General features: G+C 40.2%; 2 protein-coding genes across 3 annotated transcripts in view; both read right to left on the reverse strand.

Moving 5' to 3' along the window:
- Window positions 1-3,245, reverse strand: part of LOC109270057 (acyl-coenzyme A amino acid N-acyltransferase 2-like) — a 25,651-nt gene extending 22,406 nt beyond the window's left edge. Inside the window, exon 1 of one of the 2 annotated variants that reach the window (XM_019454325.2) lies at window positions 3,165-3,245. Coding sequence is in view for 1 of the 2 variants with exons in the window: in XM_019454323.2 (XP_019309868.2) it covers window positions 3,111-3,142 (32 nt within the window). In the remaining variant the exon portion in view is untranslated. Of the gene's footprint in view, window positions 1-3,110 lie in introns of both variants that reach the window. The other variant, XM_019454323.2, reaches the window with a different exon arrangement.
- LOC109270058 (bile acid-CoA:amino acid N-acyltransferase-like) lies at window positions 2,101-21,124 on the reverse strand. Its single transcript, XM_053908137.1, has 5 exons — window positions 20,967-21,124; window positions 15,893-16,030; window positions 10,126-10,642; window positions 6,386-6,588; window positions 2,101-3,245 (listed from the first exon to the last, which is right to left on the reverse strand). The coding sequence occupies exons 3-5, from the start codon at window positions 10,589-10,591 to the stop codon at window positions 2,649-2,651; spliced, it is 1,266 nt and encodes a 421-aa protein (XP_053764112.1). The 5' UTR covers window positions 10,592-10,642; window positions 15,893-16,030; window positions 20,967-21,124; the 3' UTR covers window positions 2,101-2,648.
- Between the last annotated feature and the right edge of the window lie 1,896 nt (window positions 21,125-23,020).

The raw sequence follows: 23,020 nt of genomic DNA on the forward strand, positions 1-23,020 counted from the left end.
CCACAATTTCTTTATCCATTCATCAGTTGATGGACATTTAGGAGGAGCCACTTTCTTAAAATCAATCAATCTCTCTTCCCCTCTCATTATGCACACCCTCTTAGGGTATATTGACTGGGCCTGAGAACATAACTGACTTAAGACAGATTAAGAGGAGAAAAGCATGCAAATATATTTAATATAAGTCTTTATGTGCCACGGGAGCCTTCATAAGGAATGAAGAGCCAAAGAAAGAACAAAACCTTCCTGTGAGTGTCTCTCCACTTCTGATTTGTGAGTTTCAGAAGCTCCTACATTCTCACGGTGCTGGGCACGGAAGGCAGCTAAGAGCTGATGGCCAGCAGGTCGGCCCTGGGATCATCATGGTGTAGTGTAAGCTGACACTTTAGCATAGGATATGGGGTATATGCATCTACCAGGGACCTGACAGAAGACACGACTTACACTCAGAGAATTTGCAAGGGCAATAAAAGCCAAGTGGAGCAAATGCAGAGAGAGAGTGGGTTGGCCAGCTGGCCTGGACCATGCCAAAAGGACAGGTACATCGATGTACACAAGAGGCCAATGCCTGGAGATCAGACTAGTTACATTACTAAAAGGTTAGAGAAGCTGGTCAAGAATGTTATTTGATCTGCATTCATGCCAATCTTTGTAGTAGTGATACTGAAAAACTGTGGAAAAAAAACAGAACCTTCTTGGTTTTGAAAAGCCATAAAATACAGGGCACACCTAGTTGGCTCAGTTGGGAGAGCATGCGACTCTTCAGCTCAGGGTTGTGAGTTTGAGCCCCATGTTGGGGGGAGAGATTAGTTAAAAAATAAAATATAAAAAAAAAAAAAACCCATAAGCTAGAAATCAAGGGATATATATCAGACCAAACACTAACAGCATACCTCATAAACATAGTCATTCTTCTTAAAATCCAAAACAGGAAACAAAATAATTATACCCATAGGGCACGTGAGTGGCTCAGTCAATTAAACATCTGACTTCAGCTCAGGTGATTATCTTAGTTTGTGAGGTCTAGTCCTGCTTAAGGTGAGCTCAAGCCTCACTTCGGGTGAGCCCCACTTCTCTCTCTCTCTGCCCCTCGCTCATCTGTGCCCTCTCTCTCTCTCAAAAAATAAAAATAATAATTATAATAATTATACCCATTAAACCCACTATGATAACTATTATATAGCGTATGGCATATACAACTAATGCATATAACATCTAACATATATAGTTGTTAGATAGCATATAGCACAGGAGATATTAGCCATTGCAATTACATGATTATTATAGCCAAAGGAGTGACGTATTCTAATTGACTAGGTCTGGGAGATGTGAAAACTTACCTGAATGAGAAAGGAGAGGCTAGTAGCCTCAGTCATACTGAATGGAATAATTTTATGCCCAACATAGGGAATATCAGACATCAAATAAAAGAAAAAGAGTTTAGGCAGATACAATGAAGTGTCCCCATGTGACTTCTATTCTAATTCCTCACTGGCTCCCCCCATCACACCTACAAAATCATTCAAATATGTTTTTGCTGGTTTATCTTCACTTGATTATCTACTAATCACCTTTCACATCCATCCATTGCAATTTAGTAGCTCAGGAATATTTGGATGGTGACTTGCCCCTTAGAGAATGTGTACTTGGACAAAGTAATCTGGATTGTTCTAAACCCAGGGTCATCAAACTGTGCCCTGTGAGCCAAATCCAGACCACAGCCAGTTTTTCTGCTGCCCAGAAGCTAAGAATGGCTTTTACAGTTGTAGATACTCGGAAAAAAATGAAAAGAAAATTACTATTGTGTGACATGTTAAAATTATATGAAATGCAAATGTCAGTGTCCATAAAGAAAATTTAATTGGAACAGAGCCACAGTCATTCATTACAGTCTGTGCTGCCTTTGTGCTTTAATGGAAGAACCCAGTAATAATGACAGAGACTTTATATATGGCCCACAAAGCCAAAAATATTTGCTATCTAGTACTTCATAGAAACAGTTTGCCAGCCCCTATGGTACACAATCCACACCCTCATGGCTCCTTTCCTAAAATGCAATTCTGTGAATCTCAGATTGTTTCTTTCTTAAAATGCTGTATGTTTAGACACAAAAATTATTTCATTTTATTAGCATTTGTTGAATTTATTGTAGACCGACTCAATCATGTTACCTCCGTATCAGCTTCCATATTGCCTTAAAATAATGCTCTAGTTTTTCAGTGACAATGATGTAACCATGAGCCATGAGCATATTTTCAATGAGAAATCTAAACATATTTAATTTGAGTTTTAAGAAATCAGCAAATATGAGCACCTGATTCTACACACGTCTGTTTTATAAAACAGGGGATTCTGTAGTTCATTTTGGTAACTTTCTTCCTCCAGAGAATTGCTATTATAATTATAAACTGGAAAATTTTAGGGCAGGTAGAGCCCTAAATTTATGTTTTGAAATAGAAAATCCTCTGTGTATGATGCTGGATTAATTGGGAACCATTTTTCCCTTTCCAAGTCAAGACATGACCATTGCCATCCTCTTGCTTTCTCTTATTATAACCTCCCGCAATAAGAGGTCAAAGACATTGTTCTATGAAAATCAAGTGAAGGTCTGATATTGCTTCTCTATTTCTCAGGAACATTTTCTCTTCTCAGAGTTGACTGGTCACAACTGGAATGAGATGCTTCTTGAGAAACTTCTGGATCTCCTTCCAAGAATGCTCCTGTGCAGCTGCATGCAGGGTCACCTCTCCTCCCCACTGCATGAACAGGTGGAGTTTGGAGAGCTTTGAGGCACAGCACAGTGGGGAATAGGGAGGCTCTAACATGTGGCCTGCCCCAGGGTAAGATAGCAGGGTCCAATTGTCCTTCCCATTTCTCCTCAACTGTTCTGTGGCTTGCTCAGCATATGCTTTGCTGTTGATACTCTTATCATCTTCTCCCACAATGAAGAGGAAATGTCCCTGGGCCTTTTCAATGGGGAGAAAAAAGGTCTCACTGGCTTTACTTCTAGCTTCCTCAAAACAATACTGGAACTGTGCTAACCCTAAGGCATTGATAGATACTAACTGTGGGGAGAAGGACAAGGGCTGACTAATTTGACCGCGATACACCTGTGGAGTGCTAAATACAAAGTTGGGTCCATTAATAAGCACGGTGGCTATGACCTGTTTTAGGTGAATAGCCATGGAGAGTCCAATCTCTGCTCCTTTGCTTATGGAAACTATCCCAATGCCTGGGCCAAGGACCTAAAAATAATGAAAATGAGACATTGATTTTATCCACCATTTAGCAAAACCCTACCATCTCAAACAACCAAAGAACTTGAATGGCCAATCGGAATCAAGCAAGGACTAATCCCACCTGCATGCCCAGTTCTAGAGTTCTGAAATATGTAATGTATGTTCAAAGGAAATACTCCTTCAAGAATATGTCAGGCTTTCCAAATTAAATACTATAAATTCAGCATGGTGTTAGGTGCTGAGTTTAAAATGCCCTAAAGAAATACCAATGTAGTAGGGAAAATAAGAAAAGGGCACATAACTATTGTGAATAGTATGAGTCAAGGTATAGATGATTGGTAAACTTTGTTGTATCAATACTGGGGTCTCTAAAGGTCATAGGAAAGGCACTCTGTAGGAAAAGACTGAGGAAAAAAGGTAAAATTAGTAAAATAGAGCATTGAAACACGAACAGAGGATTCTACATCTGCTGTGGTTTCCATAGAAGGTTTCTCCTTTGGAGAAAGGTTTCATGAAGGAGGCTTGGCTCAGCTTCCTCTTCCCTGGTCAGTCACCAAGCAGGCATTTTTAGATCGTCCACCCTGTACTAACCACTGGGGGACACTGAGGGGAAAAAGGCACAAATCATCTCTTACCATCAAGGAACTCACTACCAGGTGGAGAGACAGGAGGGCAAAAACAGACAATTAGAGTAACTTACAAATTCTGCAATATAAGAATGCATAAGCAAGGCTGCCAACCCGGATTATCAGGGAATAAAGGCAGGATTAGAGAAAGATTCTCAAAGGAAATAGGCTATGAATTGGGTTTTTATATTTAAAAAATTTGAGTTGGGGCACCCGAGTGGCTCAGTCAGTTAAGTGACTGACTCTTGATTTCAGCTCAGGTCATGATCTCATGGTTCAAGGGATCAAGCCCTGCATTGAGCCACACATCAGGCTCCATGCTGACAGTGCAGAGCCTGCTTGGGATTCTCTCTCTTTCCCTCTCTCTCTGCCCCTACCCTGTTCTCTTTCTCTCAAGATAAATGAATTAATTTTAAAAAATGGGAACAAACAAGAAGGAACGGTATTCTATGCTGTGTATAGGCTCACTAACAGGAGCCATTCTCTTCTTATTTTGAGGGGCATGTATCCAGTCCCAAGGGATAAGTTCTGATGGATCTGAACCTAGTCCCCTTTTCTATCTATGTTTTCAGGCTCTCTTGTAAGGCCAGTACATTCTACCTAAGATCCTACCCTGCATATTAAGTGGGGTGACGTGAATCATCTCCTTTTGAATTAAAAAGAGCTCTCAAGCTCTGAAGTTCTAGGTCTTAATATAAAAGATATAGAGTCACATCACTGCAATGAGAGATGAGAACCCAGAAAAGATCTTGCCAGGGAAGACAAAGTAAAAGGAAGTATAACATGCATGAACAACATGGTATATAACAAAATGACACAGCTATCTGCAGCCTTTTGGCAGAACACTAACTCTCGTTACAATTTCTGCCACCGCATTTGGGATTAGGGATTTTAGGATGCTTAAAATCAACAGATGGAGAAATAAGACCTACAAGGAATTGAAAGATCTGTGGTCTATCCTCCCACAGAAGAGACAGAATGAAGCAGGTTTAGTGCAAGTACCAACAGCCTAGGAAAGAAATCTGGTTTCCAGGTCTCGCTTAGTCATTGACTATCTAAGTGACATTGGTAAGATTACTGATAAAGAAGTCATGCAGCAAGTATAAGAGGAATCAGGCTAAGACAGTGAAAAACCGAATCACACAGCCTCTTCATCTCTCAACTAAGTTAAGCAGAAACTCAGCACAGTAACATTGCCTATTTGATAGCTCAAGGACAACTCCATTACATGCATCAAAAATAGCTTTTTAAAAATTCAATGCATTGGGGCACCTGGGTGGCTCAGTTGGTTAAGTATCCAACTTGAGCTCAGGTCATGATCTAACAGTTTGTGAGTTCAAGCCCCACGTCGGGCTCTGTGCTGACAGCTCGGAGCCTGGAGCCTGCTTCAGGCTCTGTGTCTCCTCCTCTCTCTGCCCTTCCCCTGCTCATGCTCATGCTCATGCTCATGCTCATGCTCTGTCTCTCTCTCTCTCTCTCTCTCAAAAATAAATAAACCTTAAAAATAAGATAAAATAAAAAGTAAAAATTCAAAGCATCAATAGATTGTCAGTGATCATTGCCCATCTAATTACTACAATTCTAATCATATTTTGGTGATCCTGATATGAAATAGGATGTGGTACAGAGACTTAATTTTACTTAGATCAATTCTTTTTAAGAAAAAAATATTAGCTGGGGCAACTGGGTGGCTCAGTCAGTTAAGCAGCTGACTTCGGCTCAGGTCATGATCTCACGATCTGAGTTTGAGCCCCACGTTGGGCTCTTGTGCTGGCAGCTTGGAGCCTAGAGCCTGCTTTGAATTTTGTGTCTCCCTCTCTCTCTGCCCCTCCCCCTCGTACTCTGTCTCTCTCTCAAAAATAAATAAACATTAAAAAAAAGATAAAAACATTAGCAATTAGCAAGGGCTAACATGCAGCAACCCTACAGTAGCAGCAAATCACATTTTAAAATTTAAAGAAGGTATAGACTAGAAAGAACTATAGCATTATTTTTAAGGCCTCTCAAATAGCTAAAAATGCAGACTCACTCCTCAAGAAAGACAGACTATCTTTCTGGTGAAGTCTGGTGATTAAATAATTATCAGAGAGGTGATGATAATAATAATTACATTTATTGAGGGTGTAGTATTGCCAGTGACTCTAGTGAGCACTTTGTTTGTATTATCCCCTTAGATAATTCTCACAAGAGCCTTACAAAATAGCACCACTGCCATAGTATTTAATAGATGAAGAAACTGAGAATTAGAGCATGTTAGTAGCTCGCCCAGATTCCCACAACCAGATGGGATGGAGCCAGAAAGGCAAGCCATTTCTGTCTGAATCTAAAGCCATTGCATTTTGATTCCATCATGGACACAGGCTAACTTCCCATTTTGTCTTTCTGAGCAGAAGACATTGGGTGTGAAAGAAATCATGTGAATAATATGGGTATGTATATAGAATCACACTTGGAAGTTAAAGGGTCACAGAGTGTTATAGTTATTTAAAAACAGGAACTGAAAGAAAAGGCAAAAATTACCTTCGGATGTCTCAGGAGAAAGTTGACAGCTTCTTCAAAATATTCTAACTCTATTTTTTCTGGGTGTAAAGGCAGATCTTCATAGTCACAGTAGGCCAAGGCCAACGCAGCAAAGCCATGACTGGCCAGGAGACTGGCTCGGTATTCAATCAGCCCACCAATATCAGCAAACAAGTCAATTACCCCTGGGAAACGGCCCTCTCCTGAAAAAGAACAAAACAAAACAGAACTGGATATGAAGGGAAGGGAAGGAAAAAGGAAGAAAAATACGACAACACAAAGGAATGCATCACAAATCATGGAAATGACATATAAATTTTCAATGGAATCCCTAAATTTTCAGGCTCCTATCTGGGACAGAATTAAAGCTGATTGAATACACTAATGGAACACAATATCAGGAAGCTTGATTGGGAAACCTGTTCACTGACATGCTTCATCTCTGTAGCCAAGGACTACTGGGGACTCATAGTGGCTCATTTCTATAGTACTGAGTAAAGAAAGCCATTGAAATTAGGCAAGGGCTTTTTAATCTATGAAGAGGTACACAATTAGGCTTTAGGACACCAGTGAAGGTCCTGAGATTACACGCAAAATATATGTTTATATGTGCATGTTACTAATGAAAGCCTCTATGGATTTAATTGGGTTCTTAAAGTATATATGACTCAAAAAAAAAAAAAAAAGGCTTCAAAAGTATATGACTCCAAAAAGTGAATTGAAATGATTATTAGCTATAATCCTGACTTAACACTGCTCTGTTACATTAGTCTGACTACACCCAAGCAGATGTAAATGACGAGGGCTTTCATGCAGTAACACTGTTTATTCACTGAAGTTTAACACATGGCAAAAAGTAGAGGTGCTCAGAGTATCATTCTATACTCACTCTCTGTGTAGGCAACTTGTTTCCTAAATAAAGCAAGGTTCACACACTGAAAAAAAAATATTTATGATGCGCTACTGGGGGCATTCTATTCTTGTGTAAGTGATTTTAGCTAAGGAAGACTGGTCCCATCCACATTTGAAAAGAGTGACTTGGGGATGCCTGGCTGGCTCAGTTGATAGAGTGTGTGACTCTTGATCTTGGGGTTGTGAGTTCAAACCCCATGGTGGGTGTAGAGACTACTTAAAAATAAAAAATATTTAAAAAAAAGAAACAAGTGACTTGATTTAAAGGAATATTGGGAATTTTCAAAAGAAAACATTGCTGTGTTTCCTTATGTTGAGAGAAGAAATAAAATGATACTAAATATATCTTGGCTTTAAAATATACCACTTGTTAGGGCACCTGGGTGGCTCAAGTTGGTTCAGCGTCCGACTTCGGCTCAGGTCATGATCTCACAGTCCGTGAGTTTCAGCCCCGCGTCAGGCTCTGTGCTGACAGCTCAGAGCCTGGAGCCTGCTTTGGATTCTGTGTCTCCCTTTCTCTCTCTGCCCTTCCCCCCACCCCTCAAAAATAAATAAACATTAAAAAAATTTTTTTGTTAATTAAAAATAGAACTACCTTCAACCCAGCAACTGCACTATTAGGTATTTATCCAAAGGATACAAAAATGTTGATTCGAAGGGGCACATGCACCCAATGTTTATAGCAGCACTATCAACAATAGCCAAAGTATGGAAAAAGCCCAAACATCTCTCGAATGATGAATGGATAAAGAAGATGTGATATACATATACAATGGAATATTACTTGGCGATAAAAAAGAATGAAATCTTGCCATTTGCAATAATGTGGATGGAACTAGAGTGTATTATGCTACGTGAAATAAGTCAGAAAAAGACATATCATATAATTTCACTCAAATGCGGAATTTAAGAAATAAAACACACAAACATAGGGGAAGGGAAGGAAAAACAAAATAAAAACAGAGAGGGAGACAAACCATAAGAGACTCTTACATACAGAGAACAAACTGAGGGTCGCTGGAGGGGTGTTGGGTGGGGGCATGGACTAAATGGGTAAGGGGCACTAAGGAAGACACTTGTTGGGATGAGCACTGGGTATTATATGCAAGTGATGAATCACTAAATTCTACTCCTAAAACCATTATAAAAAAAGAGTACTGAGCCTCTTATCCTGGAAGAATGTCATAGTTGAGAACCACTTTGAGACCTGACTCATTCTCTTTTGGCCCCCACAGAACAAGGAGGACACGAGCACGTGCGGTGTCCAAGAGGATTCACAAATAGCACCCTCTAAACCAACACATCATCCCAACGTGGGAGGCCTGCACCAATATTAAATTTTTCATTGAAGTGGAATAATAGAGGCACAGACGTTTGTGTCACTCACTGATCCCCACACACAATAATCTTGCCTATATGCTAATTACTGGGTGTAAACATATTGAAATTTGTCCAAACAACCAAATGGGTCATGATGACTTTGCAAAGGGAAGTTTTTATTCCTTCTACGTCGTCTATAACTCTATGCTGTTGGAAACCACTTCTACCACTTCAAGCTTCCTCAATCCATCTCAGTTCTACTAAGTGATTATGTTTTTATTTTTTTAATGTTTATTTTTGAGAGACAGAGAGAGAGAGAGAGAGCAGGGGAGGGGCAAAGAGAGAGGGAGACAGAGGATCTGAAGGGGGTTCCACGCTGCTCAATGGGGACTCAAACTCATGAACTGTGAGATCACTGAGCCGAACTGGGATGCTTGACTGACTGGGGCACCCAGGCACTCTGTGATTATGTTTTTAAAAGCAGAGAGAGAGGCATACATCCTGGCAATATGATGGCTGTGTCCCAGATCAAATCATGTGTCTGCAGAAGGGGGCCTCAGACACTCCTGAAACCTGGACCTGCCATGAGCAACTTCTGGAAAACTAACTTTGCTTCATTCAGTCCCACAATAAACCCTGATAAATGTACCAGTAGATGTTTTGAACCACTTACTGATATGTGGAGATCACTGTGAGAAACTATGTGTATTCTGGTAAGTTGTATAGCCATTAAGAAGCATGTTGTATTTTCTGCAGATTTGTGGAATACTGTATAAATATGAAATATTTATGGAACTAGAGAATATAAAGTTTCTTTGCATCCTCTATATTTGTTGCAGTATTTCAGTCCATAATATCATCAGCTTATTGCATGCGATGACCCATGCCTAAACTGAAACTCAGACAGGATAAAACCCCCAAGAGAAGCTGGGATACAGTTCCATGATATCAGGATAGGGGTCTTCAGATAGTCAGGCTTCAATATAGAAGGATTTCACATGAATCCAAAGCTATGGGAAACCCATAATGCAGGGACTTCATAAACTACATGTAGTCATATCCTTAGAAAAGCTCCAGAATTGTTGAGATCAAACTTGAGTTGGAATGGGGCATCACCATATTCTTTTTTTTTAATTTTTTTTTAACGTTTATTTATTTTTGAGGCAGAGAGAGACACAGCATGAACGGGGGGGGGGGGGGGGAGGCAGAGAGAGAGGGAGACACAGAATCGGAAGCAAGCTCCAGGCTCTGAGCCATCAGCCCAGAGCCCGACGTGGGGCTTGAACTCACGGACCGCGAGATCATGACCTGAGCTGAAGTCGGACATTTAACCGACTGAGCCACCCAGGCGCCCCACCATATTCTTGTTCTGACCCAGAATTAACCCTGATTCTATGGCTGGCAAGGATTACACTATGTACTATCCATATCCAAGTTAAACCTCTAGAAGGACGAGGCATTCAAAAGAGGAAACACGAGGATGACAGTACCAGGTTAATTCTACTCACCAGGAGGGAGAAAGAGGGCTCCCCGAAGGTGGCCTTCGTGAACTTGGATCCGTGTGACACCAGGTGCTCTGTACCACCTCTCCAAAGTCACGCTGACTTTTGGATCAGTGGCGGCAATCTGGGCTAATGGTAAATTTGAATCATAAAGTTTTATCTGGACCAGGAAGGGGCTAGTCATCACATCTCTTTTCATCAATTTAGTTAAAAATTTTTCAGGTTTCAGGGACCAGAAGAGACCCATGGGGTGGACCCCTATATAGTCACCTCCAAGTGAAGGAGCATGATCCAGGTCTACCTCACCAACTTCACTGGCCTTATAGTAGGCTTGAGAATGAAACAGGTTCCCCTTTTCATCTTCTAGTGTTGCCTGAAAAATCACTATCTGAGAGGGACACAGGCCTGTAGCTCGGATGTGTACTGGCTCATCAGTGAGTGTGCTTGCAGGGGTAGCTGTCAGCTGAATCATTGTTACAATGTGGCACCTTGAAGATTCTTCAAGTAATGCTTTGAGTAAAGCCTGGATATAAAAAAAAAAAAAAAGGGATAATGAAATAAGACAGTGATAAGGTTAATGAGAGGTGAACTGGAGCAGAAATCAGGCTGCTTGGGATTCAGCTCTAACCCTCCAGTTGTTTAGCAAATATACTGATATAATCTTCAAGTATTAGATACCTGAGAGCTTTCAACGAACTTCTAGAATACATAAAACAAGTAGATAAGTTTTATAATCATTATGAACCAGGGTGGAGGAAGCAGCAGCCAAAATATGCATGAATGGTATCAACATATCCAAGGAAGATATCGCAATCGGCCACCAGAACCCTTGGAAAATTAGATGCAGCGGAGGATAAGAGTGAGATGTGCAGTTGAAAAGGGGGACTTGGTAAATATCTATATATATATATGGAACTGGTGACTTCACTACTAATCCCCTTCCCAAATCCTGCAGACAGAATGCCTGGCATCTAAGAATTCATGTCTAACAGAGTATTAAAAAAACAGACAAATCTTCTCAAAAGTATGAAAATAAAATCTTTGGGAAGAGCAAGGAGGCTGACATATGTATTATTCCCTAAAGAAAAAATATTCCTGGCTTCAGAGTTAGGATTAACTCTGAAGTTAGTTACCCAGTCCTAAGCAAAACCAGGCACTGACCAGCCCTTCAGACACCCAAACATTTGCTGGGCTTTTTATAACTTCCATCTTAAAAATTAAGGAATGCCTCTCTCCTTTGGTTAGTGTGAAGAAAGCCACAAAAATGACCATTATTCCCATTCTAATAACCTAAAATTATCTGTATAAAAACAAAATCAATTAAAAAATTTTTTTAAATCTCATTAGATTGTCAGGAATCTAAACAAATTAAACTCTAGTGAGTAACAAACTCATCATAGGAAAGAGAAAACTTTCTCTTCTACAGAGTGACTTTTATCTATGACAAAGCAGCAAAAAAGAAACGCCCATCAAAAAAATAAGGAGAAATCAAAAATAAGGAGAAAGTATAATGGATGTGTGTGGGCTGGTTTGATAGATTCGAATCCTGAGAAACTCCAGCCAGAGTCTTTCTCCAAGTGCCAACTCTTTAGGACCTGGCCATGTGCTCTAGGACAATACATCAAAGAATGGGAGCAGAGACATGAGCCAAGAGAAATCTGTCTGCAGGCCTTCGGAAGAAGCAAGGCAGCTAACTTCCAAAAGATAGGGAAGAATAGCAAAAATAGAGAGATTTCCCCAGGCTCAGAAAGCCAGGACTGGGACTGCAGAGCAAAGAAATGTCCTTGGTGACCCTCCTTCCAGAAGAATTATAAATCAGAGGGAAATATCCTACAGTTAGAAAAGCTAGCAACCTGGCCACAAAAGCCAAAGATATCTCCAGAAGTTCAGCAATGGTTAGGCACCAGTTTCTTCTGATGAGAAGAGCCTAATTTCATATCCCAAACTATCTGAAGCCAGGGGTATGCTGAATCAGATAAAGCTGAGACAAAGCCCAGATCCAGCTCGACTACAGGTCAGCCCCTAATTCTACCATTCTGACAGAACAGGGCTTTGCTCTTTTCTTGAGGTAAATATGACTTAGTCTACTCTTTTTTCTTTTTTTTAATGTTTATTTATTTTTGAGAGAGAGACAGAGCGTGAGTGGGGAGGGGCAGAGAGAAAAGGAGACACAGAATCCAAAGCAGTCTCCAGGCTCTGAGCTGTCAGCACAGAGCCCAATGCAGGGCTCAAACCCACAAACCGTGAGGTCATGACCTGAGCCAAAGTCGGTCGCTCAACCGACTGAGTCACCCAGGTGCCCCTAGTCTTTTCTTTTATATGAGATATCTGGGGTATAATAAAAAAAAAATTACAAGGTGCAACAGAAGCAACAAAATCAACCCATATTCATGATGAGAGCAAACAATCAGTAGGAAAGGGCACAGAAATAGCCAAGACAGTGGATTTATCATGCAGGAACTTTGAACTGACTACAATAGAATGCTATTCAGGAAAACAATCGAATTACTGATAAATACAATAACTGGGAGGAATCACAAGAGAATTATGCCACTCCCAAATGATTACATATTGTATGATTCCATTTATATAACATTCTTGAAATGACAAAGTTATTTATTTGTTTGCTTATTTGTTTGTTTTTAGAGAGAGAGCAAGTGGAGGAGAGGGACAGAGGGAGAGAGAGAGAGAAAGAATCATAAGCAGACTCCACGCTCAGCATGGAGTCTGATGCAGGGCTTGATCCCACAACCCTGGGATCATGACCTGAGCTAAAATCAAGAGTCAGACACTCAACCGACTGAGCCACCCAGGTGCCCTTTGAAACGACAAAGTTAGAGAAATGGAGAACAGATTAGTGGTAGCGGGTTGCCAAGGTTCAAGGATTGGGTTGGGAGGAGATGTCTATAAAAGGACACCATGAAGGATCCTTGTGTTCAGAGGAATATTCTGTATCCTGATTGTATCAAGGTCAATATCCTTGTGACACTGTACTACAGTTTTGCAAGATTTTACCATTAGGGGAAGCTGGGTAAAGGGTACATGTGTTCTCTCTGTATTATTTCTTACATATGTGGTAAATCTACCATTACCTCAAAATTAAAAGCTTAGTTAAAAAAAATAACTATGATAAAAATGCTAAAGGATCAAGTAGAAAAGGCAGACAAAATATTTGAGAATTTCATCTGGGCATGAAAGTTGTAGAGAAGAACCAAATGGAAAAGCTAGAAATAAAAAATACAAGAATAAAAATGAAGAATTGCTAGATAGACTTCATAGAAGACTAGAAAACAACAGCAGAGTAAAGGACCAAACTAAATTGCAACAAAGAAAAAAGGGTATAAAAGAAAAACAGAGCACTTGAGACGTGTGGAACAATATCAGATTCTAATATGTGTGTAATTGGTGCCTCAGAAAGACAGGGGAGAGAAAGGCACAGAAAAGATGTTTTAAAAAATAATAATGGAGAGGCACCTATGTGCCTAAGTTGGTTGAGCATCCGACTCTTTTTTGCAAAAAGATGATTTTATTAAAGCACACGGACAGGACCCTTGGGCAGAAAGACAGAAAGAGCTGCCCCAGGACCATGAGAAGAGACTGGTTCGAGCAACCGACTCTAGATTTTGGCTCAGACCATGATCTCATGGTTACTGCGTGGGACAGAGCCCCGAGGTCGGGCTCTGCTCTGACCATGCAGAGCCTGCTTGGGATTCTCACTCTCCCTCTCTCTCTGCCCCTCCTGCCTCCCTCCCTGCCCCCTGCCCTCTCAAATGAAGAAACTTTAAGAAAATAAATAATGACTGAAATTTTCCCAAAATTGTTGAAAAATATCTTGCCACAATTACAAGAAACTCAGCAAACCAGAAGGAGGACAAACACTAAGAACACCACAACTGCAGCATTGCCTATTATCATTAGTTAAACTAATGATAATAAAATATAAAAAGCAAATATTAAAAGCAGCCAGAGAGGGGCGCCTGGGTGGCTCAGTTGGTTTAGCGGCCGACTTCGGCTCAGGTCATGATCTCGTGGTCTATGAGTTCCAGCCCAGCGTCGGGCTCTGTGCTGACCGCTCAGAGCCTGGAGCCTGTTTCAGATTCTGTGTCTCCCTCTCTCTGACCCTCCCCTGTTCATGCTCTGTCTCTCCCTGTCTCAAAAATAAATAAAACGTTAAAAAAAATAATAAATAATAAAATAAAAGCAGCCAGAGAAAAATGGAAACCTTACATATAGGAGAATTAACAACATAAATAATGTTTGACTTCCCATCACAAGCAATGGAAGCCAGAAGACAATAAATTTTTTAAATGCCTAAAAGAAAACATAAAAACTCCAAAATTCTCTATCTAGCAAAAATACACTTCAAAAATGAAGGCAAAATAAACAGGCACATGAAAAGATGTTCAACGTCGCTCCTTATCAGGGAAATACAAATCAAAACCACACTCAGATACCACCTCACGCCAGTCAGAGTGGCCAAAATGAAGAAATCAGGAGACTATAGATGCTGGAGAGGATGTGGAGAAACAGGAACCCTCTTGCACTGTTGGTGGGAATGCAAATTGGTGCAGCCGCTCTGGAAAGCAGTGTGGAGGTTCCTCAGAAAATTAAAAATAGACCTACCCTATGACCCAGCAATAGCACTGCTAGGAATTTATCCAAGGGATACAGGAGTACTGATGCATAGGGGCACCTGTACCCCAATGTTTATAGCGGCACTCTCAACAATAGCCAAATTATGGAAAGAGCCTAAATGTCCATCAACTGATGAATGGATAAAGAAATTGTGGTTTATATACACAATGGAGTACTACGTGGCAATGAGAAAGAATGAAATATGGCCTTTTGTAGCAACGTGGATGGAACTGGAGAGTGTGATGCTAAGTGAAATAAGCCATACAGAGAAAGACAGATACCATATGGTTTCACTCTTATGTGGATCCTGAGAAACTTAACAGAAACCCATGGGGGAGGGGAAGGAAAAAAAAAAAAAAAAAGAGGTTAGAGTGGGAGAGAGCCAAAGCATAAGAGACTGTTAAAAACTGAGAACAAACTGAGGGTTGACGGGGGGTGGGAGGGAGGGCAGGGTGGGTGATGGGTATTGAGGAGGGAACCTTTTGGGATGAGCACTGGGTGTTGTATGGAAACCAATTTGACAGTAAATTTCATATATTAAAAAATAAAAAAAATTAAAAAATTAAAAAAATTAAAAAAAAAACAAAAAAACAAAAATGAAGGCAAAATAAAGACATTTCCAGGAGGTGGGGAAATGGGAGACATTATGTCTGTGGTGGACCGACATTATAAGAAATGCTGAGTTGTTGGAGGGAAATTGGACCAGATGGACAACCAGATCTGTGGGAAAGGATGAAGACCACAAAAATGGTAATTATAGAAGCCCATTTAAAAACATCTTTAATATGCATACACACATATATATGTGTGTTTGTGTGTATTTAAATGCAATTAAGAGACTATATAAAATAAAAATAATAACAATGTCTTGTGGGGTTTACAGAATACACTGAAATAAAATATAATGACACAAAGGTGGGAATGGGGTAAATAGAATTAAACTGTTGTAAGATTATTATATATTACCTGCTATTTTTCGAGCAATACAAGATTATTTGCAGGCTGACTGTAATTACTTAAAGGTACTGTTAGGAGCTCAGCTGAGCTCAGGGAGATAGAGAAAGCTGAGTGGCTATGTGTCAGAGTAGCTGATTAAAGCAACAAGCCAAAAACAAGAGTGAAGTCTTTAATCACTTACTGTGATGGGAGAAAATGCCTGGGCAAGACGAGGCTTGATGGTCTGAAGTTGGTGGCTCAGCCAGAAGTGGGGGTGGGTTGTCGAGGGAGCTCCAAAGGATCCAGCAGTTCTGAGGTCAGGAGAGAGTGAGGGGAAGGGCTAGAAGTAGAAAAGAGCTAGGTGCTGAATCACAGTGAAAAGAAATGTTTTCAAGTATTCCTCCTCCTTGCATAAAGAAACCTCAGCCGACACACCTTGACAAGAATTTGGACCCTGAACAGGCCTGATGTAAAGAGATCTACAATGGGCAGGGAAGGCAAATACGAGAACATGATGGGCCTGAGTGACTAATGACTATGGAGACCAGTAACTGCTGAGTGGCTTAAGTCCTTGACTCCAACTTTTTCAAGAGGCTGCCATGCACTGACTGTACCCCAAAACTGGTGCTGGAAGGAGAGCTTTCTCCCATAATGCCTGCCAGCTAAAGCCTTTGTAATTGCCTATGGTCAGTTCTGGAAAATCATACATAGGTTTTTAACTAGGAGCTAGACTCCTCAGGTACATATTTTATTCTATAGAGTCTCACACACACACACATTTAAGTAACCCCAAAAGAAACAGATGTTTCATTTACTATGGCTGTGTAGTAAACCCCAAAATTTAAAGGCATACGATAGTGATTATGCTCATATATTCTGTGGGTTGGGAATCAGGACAGGGTTCAGTGAGATCAGTCATCAGTTGCAAAGACAACTTTTCAGAGACTGCTAAACCAACCTCCACAACTGTGTAAGTTTAAATCCTTAAGAGTTACAGATCAGCGGGGTTGAGGAGGCTAAAGGAAAGATTATTTATCGTCAGTTGATACTTCAAGCAAGCCAAGTTCTGAAATCGCTGTTGGCTATACCATGTAAATCCTTGTGCAATTCTAGAGAGAGGAGGCCAGTAACATGTGACAGCAGAACCTGGTAAGAGCAGGGTTGAAGAATAAATATGATAGCTTAATTATTCGAGAATAAGAAGAGAAATAGGGTGGTGGTTAAAGGAAGGGTCAAGTAGTTTGCTTTTGTCCTATCTTGGGTTGCTCGAGAAGCCTACCTTGAGGTAAGAACTCAAAGCAAGTAGTGTATTTTGAGGGGGTTCCAGGAAACAGGAATGCAGAGGGGCAATGGGAAGTATCCAATAAATGGTTAGCTAAGGGCTGAGTGGTAAGGGAGGAAAAAGCCTTAATTTCCCACCACTTCCAGCCTGCCATGCTGAGAGGTAAAGCTGACTCTGGAGGCCCAATAAAACTATCAGGCAGAGGAATCCAAGGTCTGATGTTGTGAGTCAGGCCTGTGCACTAATGCCACTAGGGGAAGTATATACAGGCAAGGTATTGACAGTATCTGCTAACACGACAGTCTGGGTTTTTTTTTGTTGTTGTTGTTTTGTTTTTTGTTTCATTTATTTTGAGACAGTGTGGGTGTGTGTGTGATCTTCAGATGGGGCAGAGAAAGAGGAAGAGAGAGAATTCCACGCAGGCTCCGCAATGTCAGTGCAGAGCCTGACACGGGGCTCGAACCCACGAACCGTGAGATCATGACCTGAGCTGAAATCAAGAGTCAGACGCTTAACCAACTGAGCCACCCAGGTGCCCCAGGATGAGTTTCTTTTAATGTCAGCCCCACATCAGGTTCTGCGCTGGGCATGGAGCCTGCTTGGGATTTTCTCTCTCCCTCTCTCTCTCTCTCTCTCTGCTCCTCCTCCCCTTCATATGTGCTCTATCATTCTCTCTCTCAAAATAAATAAACAAACTTAAAAATACAAGAAAAGAAAATCATCCTTCAAACAATATAAAAATGGGACCACAATTCAAAAGCCCAAACTAAGAGAGTTTCTTCTATACTATTCTAGGAAGTTGTCTTTAAAAACAGGGAGAAATATTAATGGAGATATGGGGGAAGACTGAATAAAGAAAAGTTAAATAATTTCAGACAGCCTGTCATTCTCCCTCAGAAATATAAATTCTGGCTTGATATCTTCATAATCACAAGTTCCTATCATATCCTTTCTAAACAAAATCCAACAGATAAGACATACCCTTATCTGAGCACTCTTTGAACTCCAAAGCTCTCTGAGATTACAAAATGAAAAAACACTATTTGTCCACATGAACTGCCAAATTCCAAACACTGAAAGTAAGAATCTAATTTTATGACTCACTCAAGACCTGAGACTTTAACCCATCTCCAACTAGCCCAGAAGAGAGAGCCCTGATTACAAACCAAAGTACCTGACTTTTTCCTCTTGAGCCTCCCTTTCCATCCCTAAAGGAAGAATGGCACTCCCTAGAGTTCTTGTTAATCAAAACCCCAAATACATCTTTGCAATCTGACCAAACTAATACAAGAGAAGCACCGGCTTATGGCCCACTGTTTGCTCTAGTTTCCTATTAACTTTTAAAACGTATTGAACCCAGTCTCCTCCTATTTTCCCCTTTTTCATTCTCTATGCTTTCTAAACCTCTCCCTCTTAGGAATAGCACCTACATTTTACTCACATATTTTATTAATTTTTGTCATAAACAAATTGCTTGACCTTCACTGGCACCGTTTGGCCATACCTTTGCTCTATAAATAAAGAAGTCAAGGACTTTGACTTACTACCAAAGAGTTCTGAACTGAGAATTGCAAATGTGGCCACAGTAACAGGCAACAAAATACTTGTTCTTGGGCCCACAATTTCTGCTTTTGGAATGTGGGCAACACCAAATCTCCCAGTCATTACCTCCCCCTCCTGAACTAATTCATAGGAGCTCGAGAGCCTACTTAATGCTATAGAATAGAGCATTAGTGTGTGGGAAATAAGGTTAGGAATTCCCTGAATTTCCACCATAGGTTAACAAGGCATAAAGAATTAGAAAGCCACAGGATAAACAGGGCAAAGTTTCCCAGTATAGGACAAAGGTATAGGAATAGGAAATCTCAGGATGGAAGCATCCAAAATGAGGTAAACAAGATTAGGTATTCAGGGAAGAAATGCCCCCCAACTTAGTACAATAGCAGAAAGCTGCTTTCATAGGAAGGAAGGACAAAAAAAAAAAAAAAAAAAAAAAGGAAAACAGGACTTTAGACAGGGCAGGGCCAAGTTGCCCAGAGTGGAGCTAATTAGCAAAAGAAAGGTGTCTTTTTGACCCTGAGGTAGCATGCTCTGTCTTTCTTTACCTAGGCCAGGTAAACAGAGGTGGTGCCTCTTATCTTTACCCAGGCCAGTTTAGGTAAACAGAGGTGGTGCCTCATGTCTGCTGTAAAAAACCTTTCACCCAGCTCCAGGATTTTGTTTTGTATTGACCCAAACTGCTAACACTGCATATCTTCAAAACCCCCTTTTCCCCATGCCCATGAGTTAACGTTCACGGTTTCATTGTCTCTTTGTGCACATCCATCATGCTTGCAAGCCTTCTGATCCTAATAAAGATGGAGCGAGGACCTTACTCAGGGCTCATCTCCTCTCGGACATTAGCCTCTCTTGCATTTCAATTCTGCAGACGCTCTCTTGCTGGACAAGAGAGAACTCCAGACCCAGGGTCTACGACATAGTGGGATTTTACATGATAAGAAAATAAAAGCACTATTAAATCATTGAGCCCTTATTTATTTATTTGAGGTGACAGACAGAGCACTTTAAAAGTATGAGTTTAAGGGCACCTGGGTGGCTCAGCCAGTTAAGCATCCTACTCTTGGTTTTGGCTCAGGTCATGATCTCACAGTTCATGGGTTCGAGCCTGCTGTCGGGCTCTGGGTTCTGTGCTGACAGTGTGGAGTCTGCTTCGGATCTTCTGTCTTCCTTTCTCTCTGCCTCTCCCCCACTCACTCTCTATCTCTCTCTCACAAAAATAAATAAATAAACGTTAAAAAAAATAAAAGTATGAACTTAAAGAAACTATTAGTAAATTCATCTTCCTTAATTGTAAGGACTTCTGATCAGCCAAAAACTCCATGAAACACTTGAAAACACAGGCTGCTAACTTGCAGTAGACTTATACTACACATAAAATTGATTAAAAATTATTAAGCAGTGGGGGCACTTGGGTGGCTCAGTCAGTTAAGCATCAGACTTCAGCTCAGGTCATGATCTCATGGTTTGTGGGTTCGAGCCCCATGTCGGGCTCTGTGCTGACAGCTCGGGGCCTGGAATCTGCTTTGGACTCTGTGTCTCCCTCTCTCTCTGCCACTCTCACATTCTGTCTCTCTTTCTCTCTCTCAAAAATAAATCTTTTTTTAAAAATTAAATAAATAAAAGCAATAAAAATAAGACATAACTATATTCAAAAACCTAGGTGAACATCACAAACATAATATTGAGTGTTAGATGCCAATCATAAATGAATATACATAGATTAATCATAAATTTATGTATGCTAAAAAATTATATAACATACTTTTAGAGTAAATTTTTAAACAAAAGCAAGGAAGAGATTACCAAAAGAGTCAGGATTGTGGTGAAAAATTATCAGTGTAGTTCACATTGATAAACTGCAAGTAAATGGATGAAAAATAATATACCATGCAACAGTAAGCATAAGAAACCCAAAGTGGCTATATTAATGTCGGATTAAGTAGATTTCAATATCAAGAGTATTATCAGAGATGAAAAATAATGGGGCACTGGGTGGCTCAGTTGGTTAAGCATCAGACTCTTGATTGTGGCTCAGGTCATGATCTCACCATTCGTGGGACTGAGCCCTGTGTCAGGCTCTGTACTAGCGGCCTGGAGCCTGCTTGGGATTCTCTTTCTTTCTCTCTCGAAATAAATAAACGTTTTTTTTTTTAAAAAAGAAAAAAATAATAAGGGCGCCTCGGTGGCTCAGTCGGTTGAGCATCCAACTTCAGCTCAGGTCATGATCTCACAGTCCGTGAGTTTGAGCCCCGCGTCGGGCTCTGGGCTGATGGCTCAGAGCCTGGAGCCTGCTTCCCATTCTGTGTCTCCCTCTCTCTCTGCCCCTCCCCCGTTCATGCTCTGTCTCTCTCTGTCTCAAAAATAAATAAATGTTAAAAAAAAATTAAAAAAAAATAAAAAATAAAAAGTAATAATAATGACAAGTTTGGGGCACCTGGGTGACTCAGTCAGTTGAGTGTCCTCTTGGCTTTGGCTCCGGTCATGATATCATTGTTCATGAGATTGAGCCCTGCATCAGTCTCCCTGCTGTCAGAACTGCTTGGATTCTCTTCTTCCTCTCTCTCTGCCCCTCCCCTGCTGGCATGTGCACTCTCTCTCACTCTTTCTCCCACAAAATAAATAAGCTTAAAAAAATAAATGGTGCATAGGGGCACTTGTACCCCAATGTTTATAGCAGCACTCTCAACAATAGCCAAATTATGGAAAGAGCCTAAATGTCCATCAACTGATGAATGGATAAAGAAATTGTGGTTTATATACACAATGGAGTACTACGTGGCAATGAGAAAGAATGAAATATGGCCTTTTGTAGCAACGTGGATGGAACTGGAGAGTGTGATGCTAAGTGAAATAAGCCATACAGAGAAAGACAGATACCATATGGTTTCACTCTTATGTGGATCCTGAGAAACTTAACAGAAACCCATGGGGGAGGGGAAGGAAAAAAAAAAAAAAAAAAGAGGTTAGAGTGGGAGAGAGCCAAAGCATAAGAGACTGTTAAAAACTGAGAACAAACTGAGGGTTGATGGGGGGTGGGAGGGAGGGGAGGGTGGGTGATGGGCATTGAGGAGGGCACCTTTTGGGATGAGCACTGGGTGTTGTATGGAAACCAATTTGACAATAAATTTCATATATTAAAAAAAATAAAAAATAAAAATAAATGGCAAATTCATAAAAATCATAAATCCTAATAAAGGATTTCAAAATATATGAGGCAAAATTTGAGACAGAATTAAAGCAAGAAATAAACAATTCCATAATCATGGTTAAAAATTTTAACATTCCTTTCTCAGCAATTGATAGAATAACTTGGCAAAAATCAGTTAAGGCATAAATTTAAACAATGCTATCATACTATCAATGACCTTGACCTAATTGCTATTTATAGAACACTAAGCCCACATGATATATTTAACAAGATAAACCATACACTGCACCATAAAATTAATCTTAACAAATTCAAAAATGCTGAAATCAGAGAGTACTTTTTTAGACCACAATGGAATTAAATTAGAAAGCAATAAAATAATCCAGAATATGTTATTTCTTATTTGTTCCCAAATAGTTGAAAATCAAACACACTTCTAATTATCCACAGGTCAAGGAAGAAGTCAGAAATTAGAAAATATTTTAAACTGAATGATAATGGAAGTAAAATGAAAATATTTGTAGGATGAAGCTAAAGCTAAAAAGTGAAATTTATCATCTTAGTGACTTATACTGGAAAAGAAGTTCTAAAATCAATGACCCAAGTCTACCTCAAAAAGCTAGAAAAAAAGAGGAAAGTAAACCCAAAGTAAATATAAGAAAGGAAATAAGAAAAGCATATTATCAATGAAATGGAAAATAAACAACAGAAAGAAATTAACAAAGACAAATTTAGTTCTTTGAGAAGACAGACAAAATTGATAAACTACAAGCCCGACTGGTCAAATAAAAAGAATAAAATAACAAATACCAAAGTGAAAGAGGGCTTATCATTGCAGATCCAATAGACATTAAAAGGAAAATAAAAGAATATTATAAAAACTTTATGCCAACTACTTTGACAACTTAGAAATCATTCAAGTAAAAACTTGAGAACTTTTGCACTGTGAAATAAACTAATAAAAATGATATAGAAAAGTAACTGCAGATAAGATAAAGCTCATGTGTGCAGGTATGACTGAGTTCAAGGTACTTGTCACTTTATACTTTAAGATACACAAGAACACACGTTAATGGATTACAAATGAAGTAGGACAGGAGGGCCTGGCTGGCTTAGTCAGTAGAGTGTGACTTTTGATCTTGGGGTTAAGTTCAAGCTCCATGTTAGGTGTAGAGCTTACGTAAAAAAAAAATATTGCCGGGGCGCCTGGGTGGCTCAGTTGGTTGAGCATCCGACTTCAGCTCAGGTCACGACCTCAAGGTCCGTGAGTTCGAGCCCCGCGTCGGGCTCTGGGCTGATGGCTCAGAGCCTGGAGCCTGCTTCCCATTCTGTGTCTCCCT

This window comes from Panthera pardus, unplaced genomic scaffold (genome assembly GCF_024362965.1).
Source record: "Panthera pardus isolate Hobbes unplaced genomic scaffold, ASM2436296v1 HiC_scaffold_20, whole genome shotgun sequence".
NCBI classification, from domain to species: domain Eukaryota; kingdom Metazoa; phylum Chordata; class Mammalia; order Carnivora; family Felidae; genus Panthera; species Panthera pardus.

Excerpts from the sequence above, each read along its gene's own strand:
- LOC109270058 (XM_053908137.1), bottom strand. The coding sequence starts at position 10,591 with ATGATTCAGCTGACAGCTACCCCTGCAAGCACACTCACTGATGAGCCA. Across the intron at positions 6,589-10,125 it reads AGCCCTCTTTCTCCCTCCTG|GAGAGGGCCGTTTCCCAGGG; the intron begins GTGAGTAGAATT and ends GTTCTTTTTCAG. Across the intron at positions 3,246-6,385 it reads TTCTCCTGAGACATCCGAAG|GTCCTTGGCCCAGGCATTGG; the intron begins GTAATTTTTGCC and ends CATTATTTTTAG.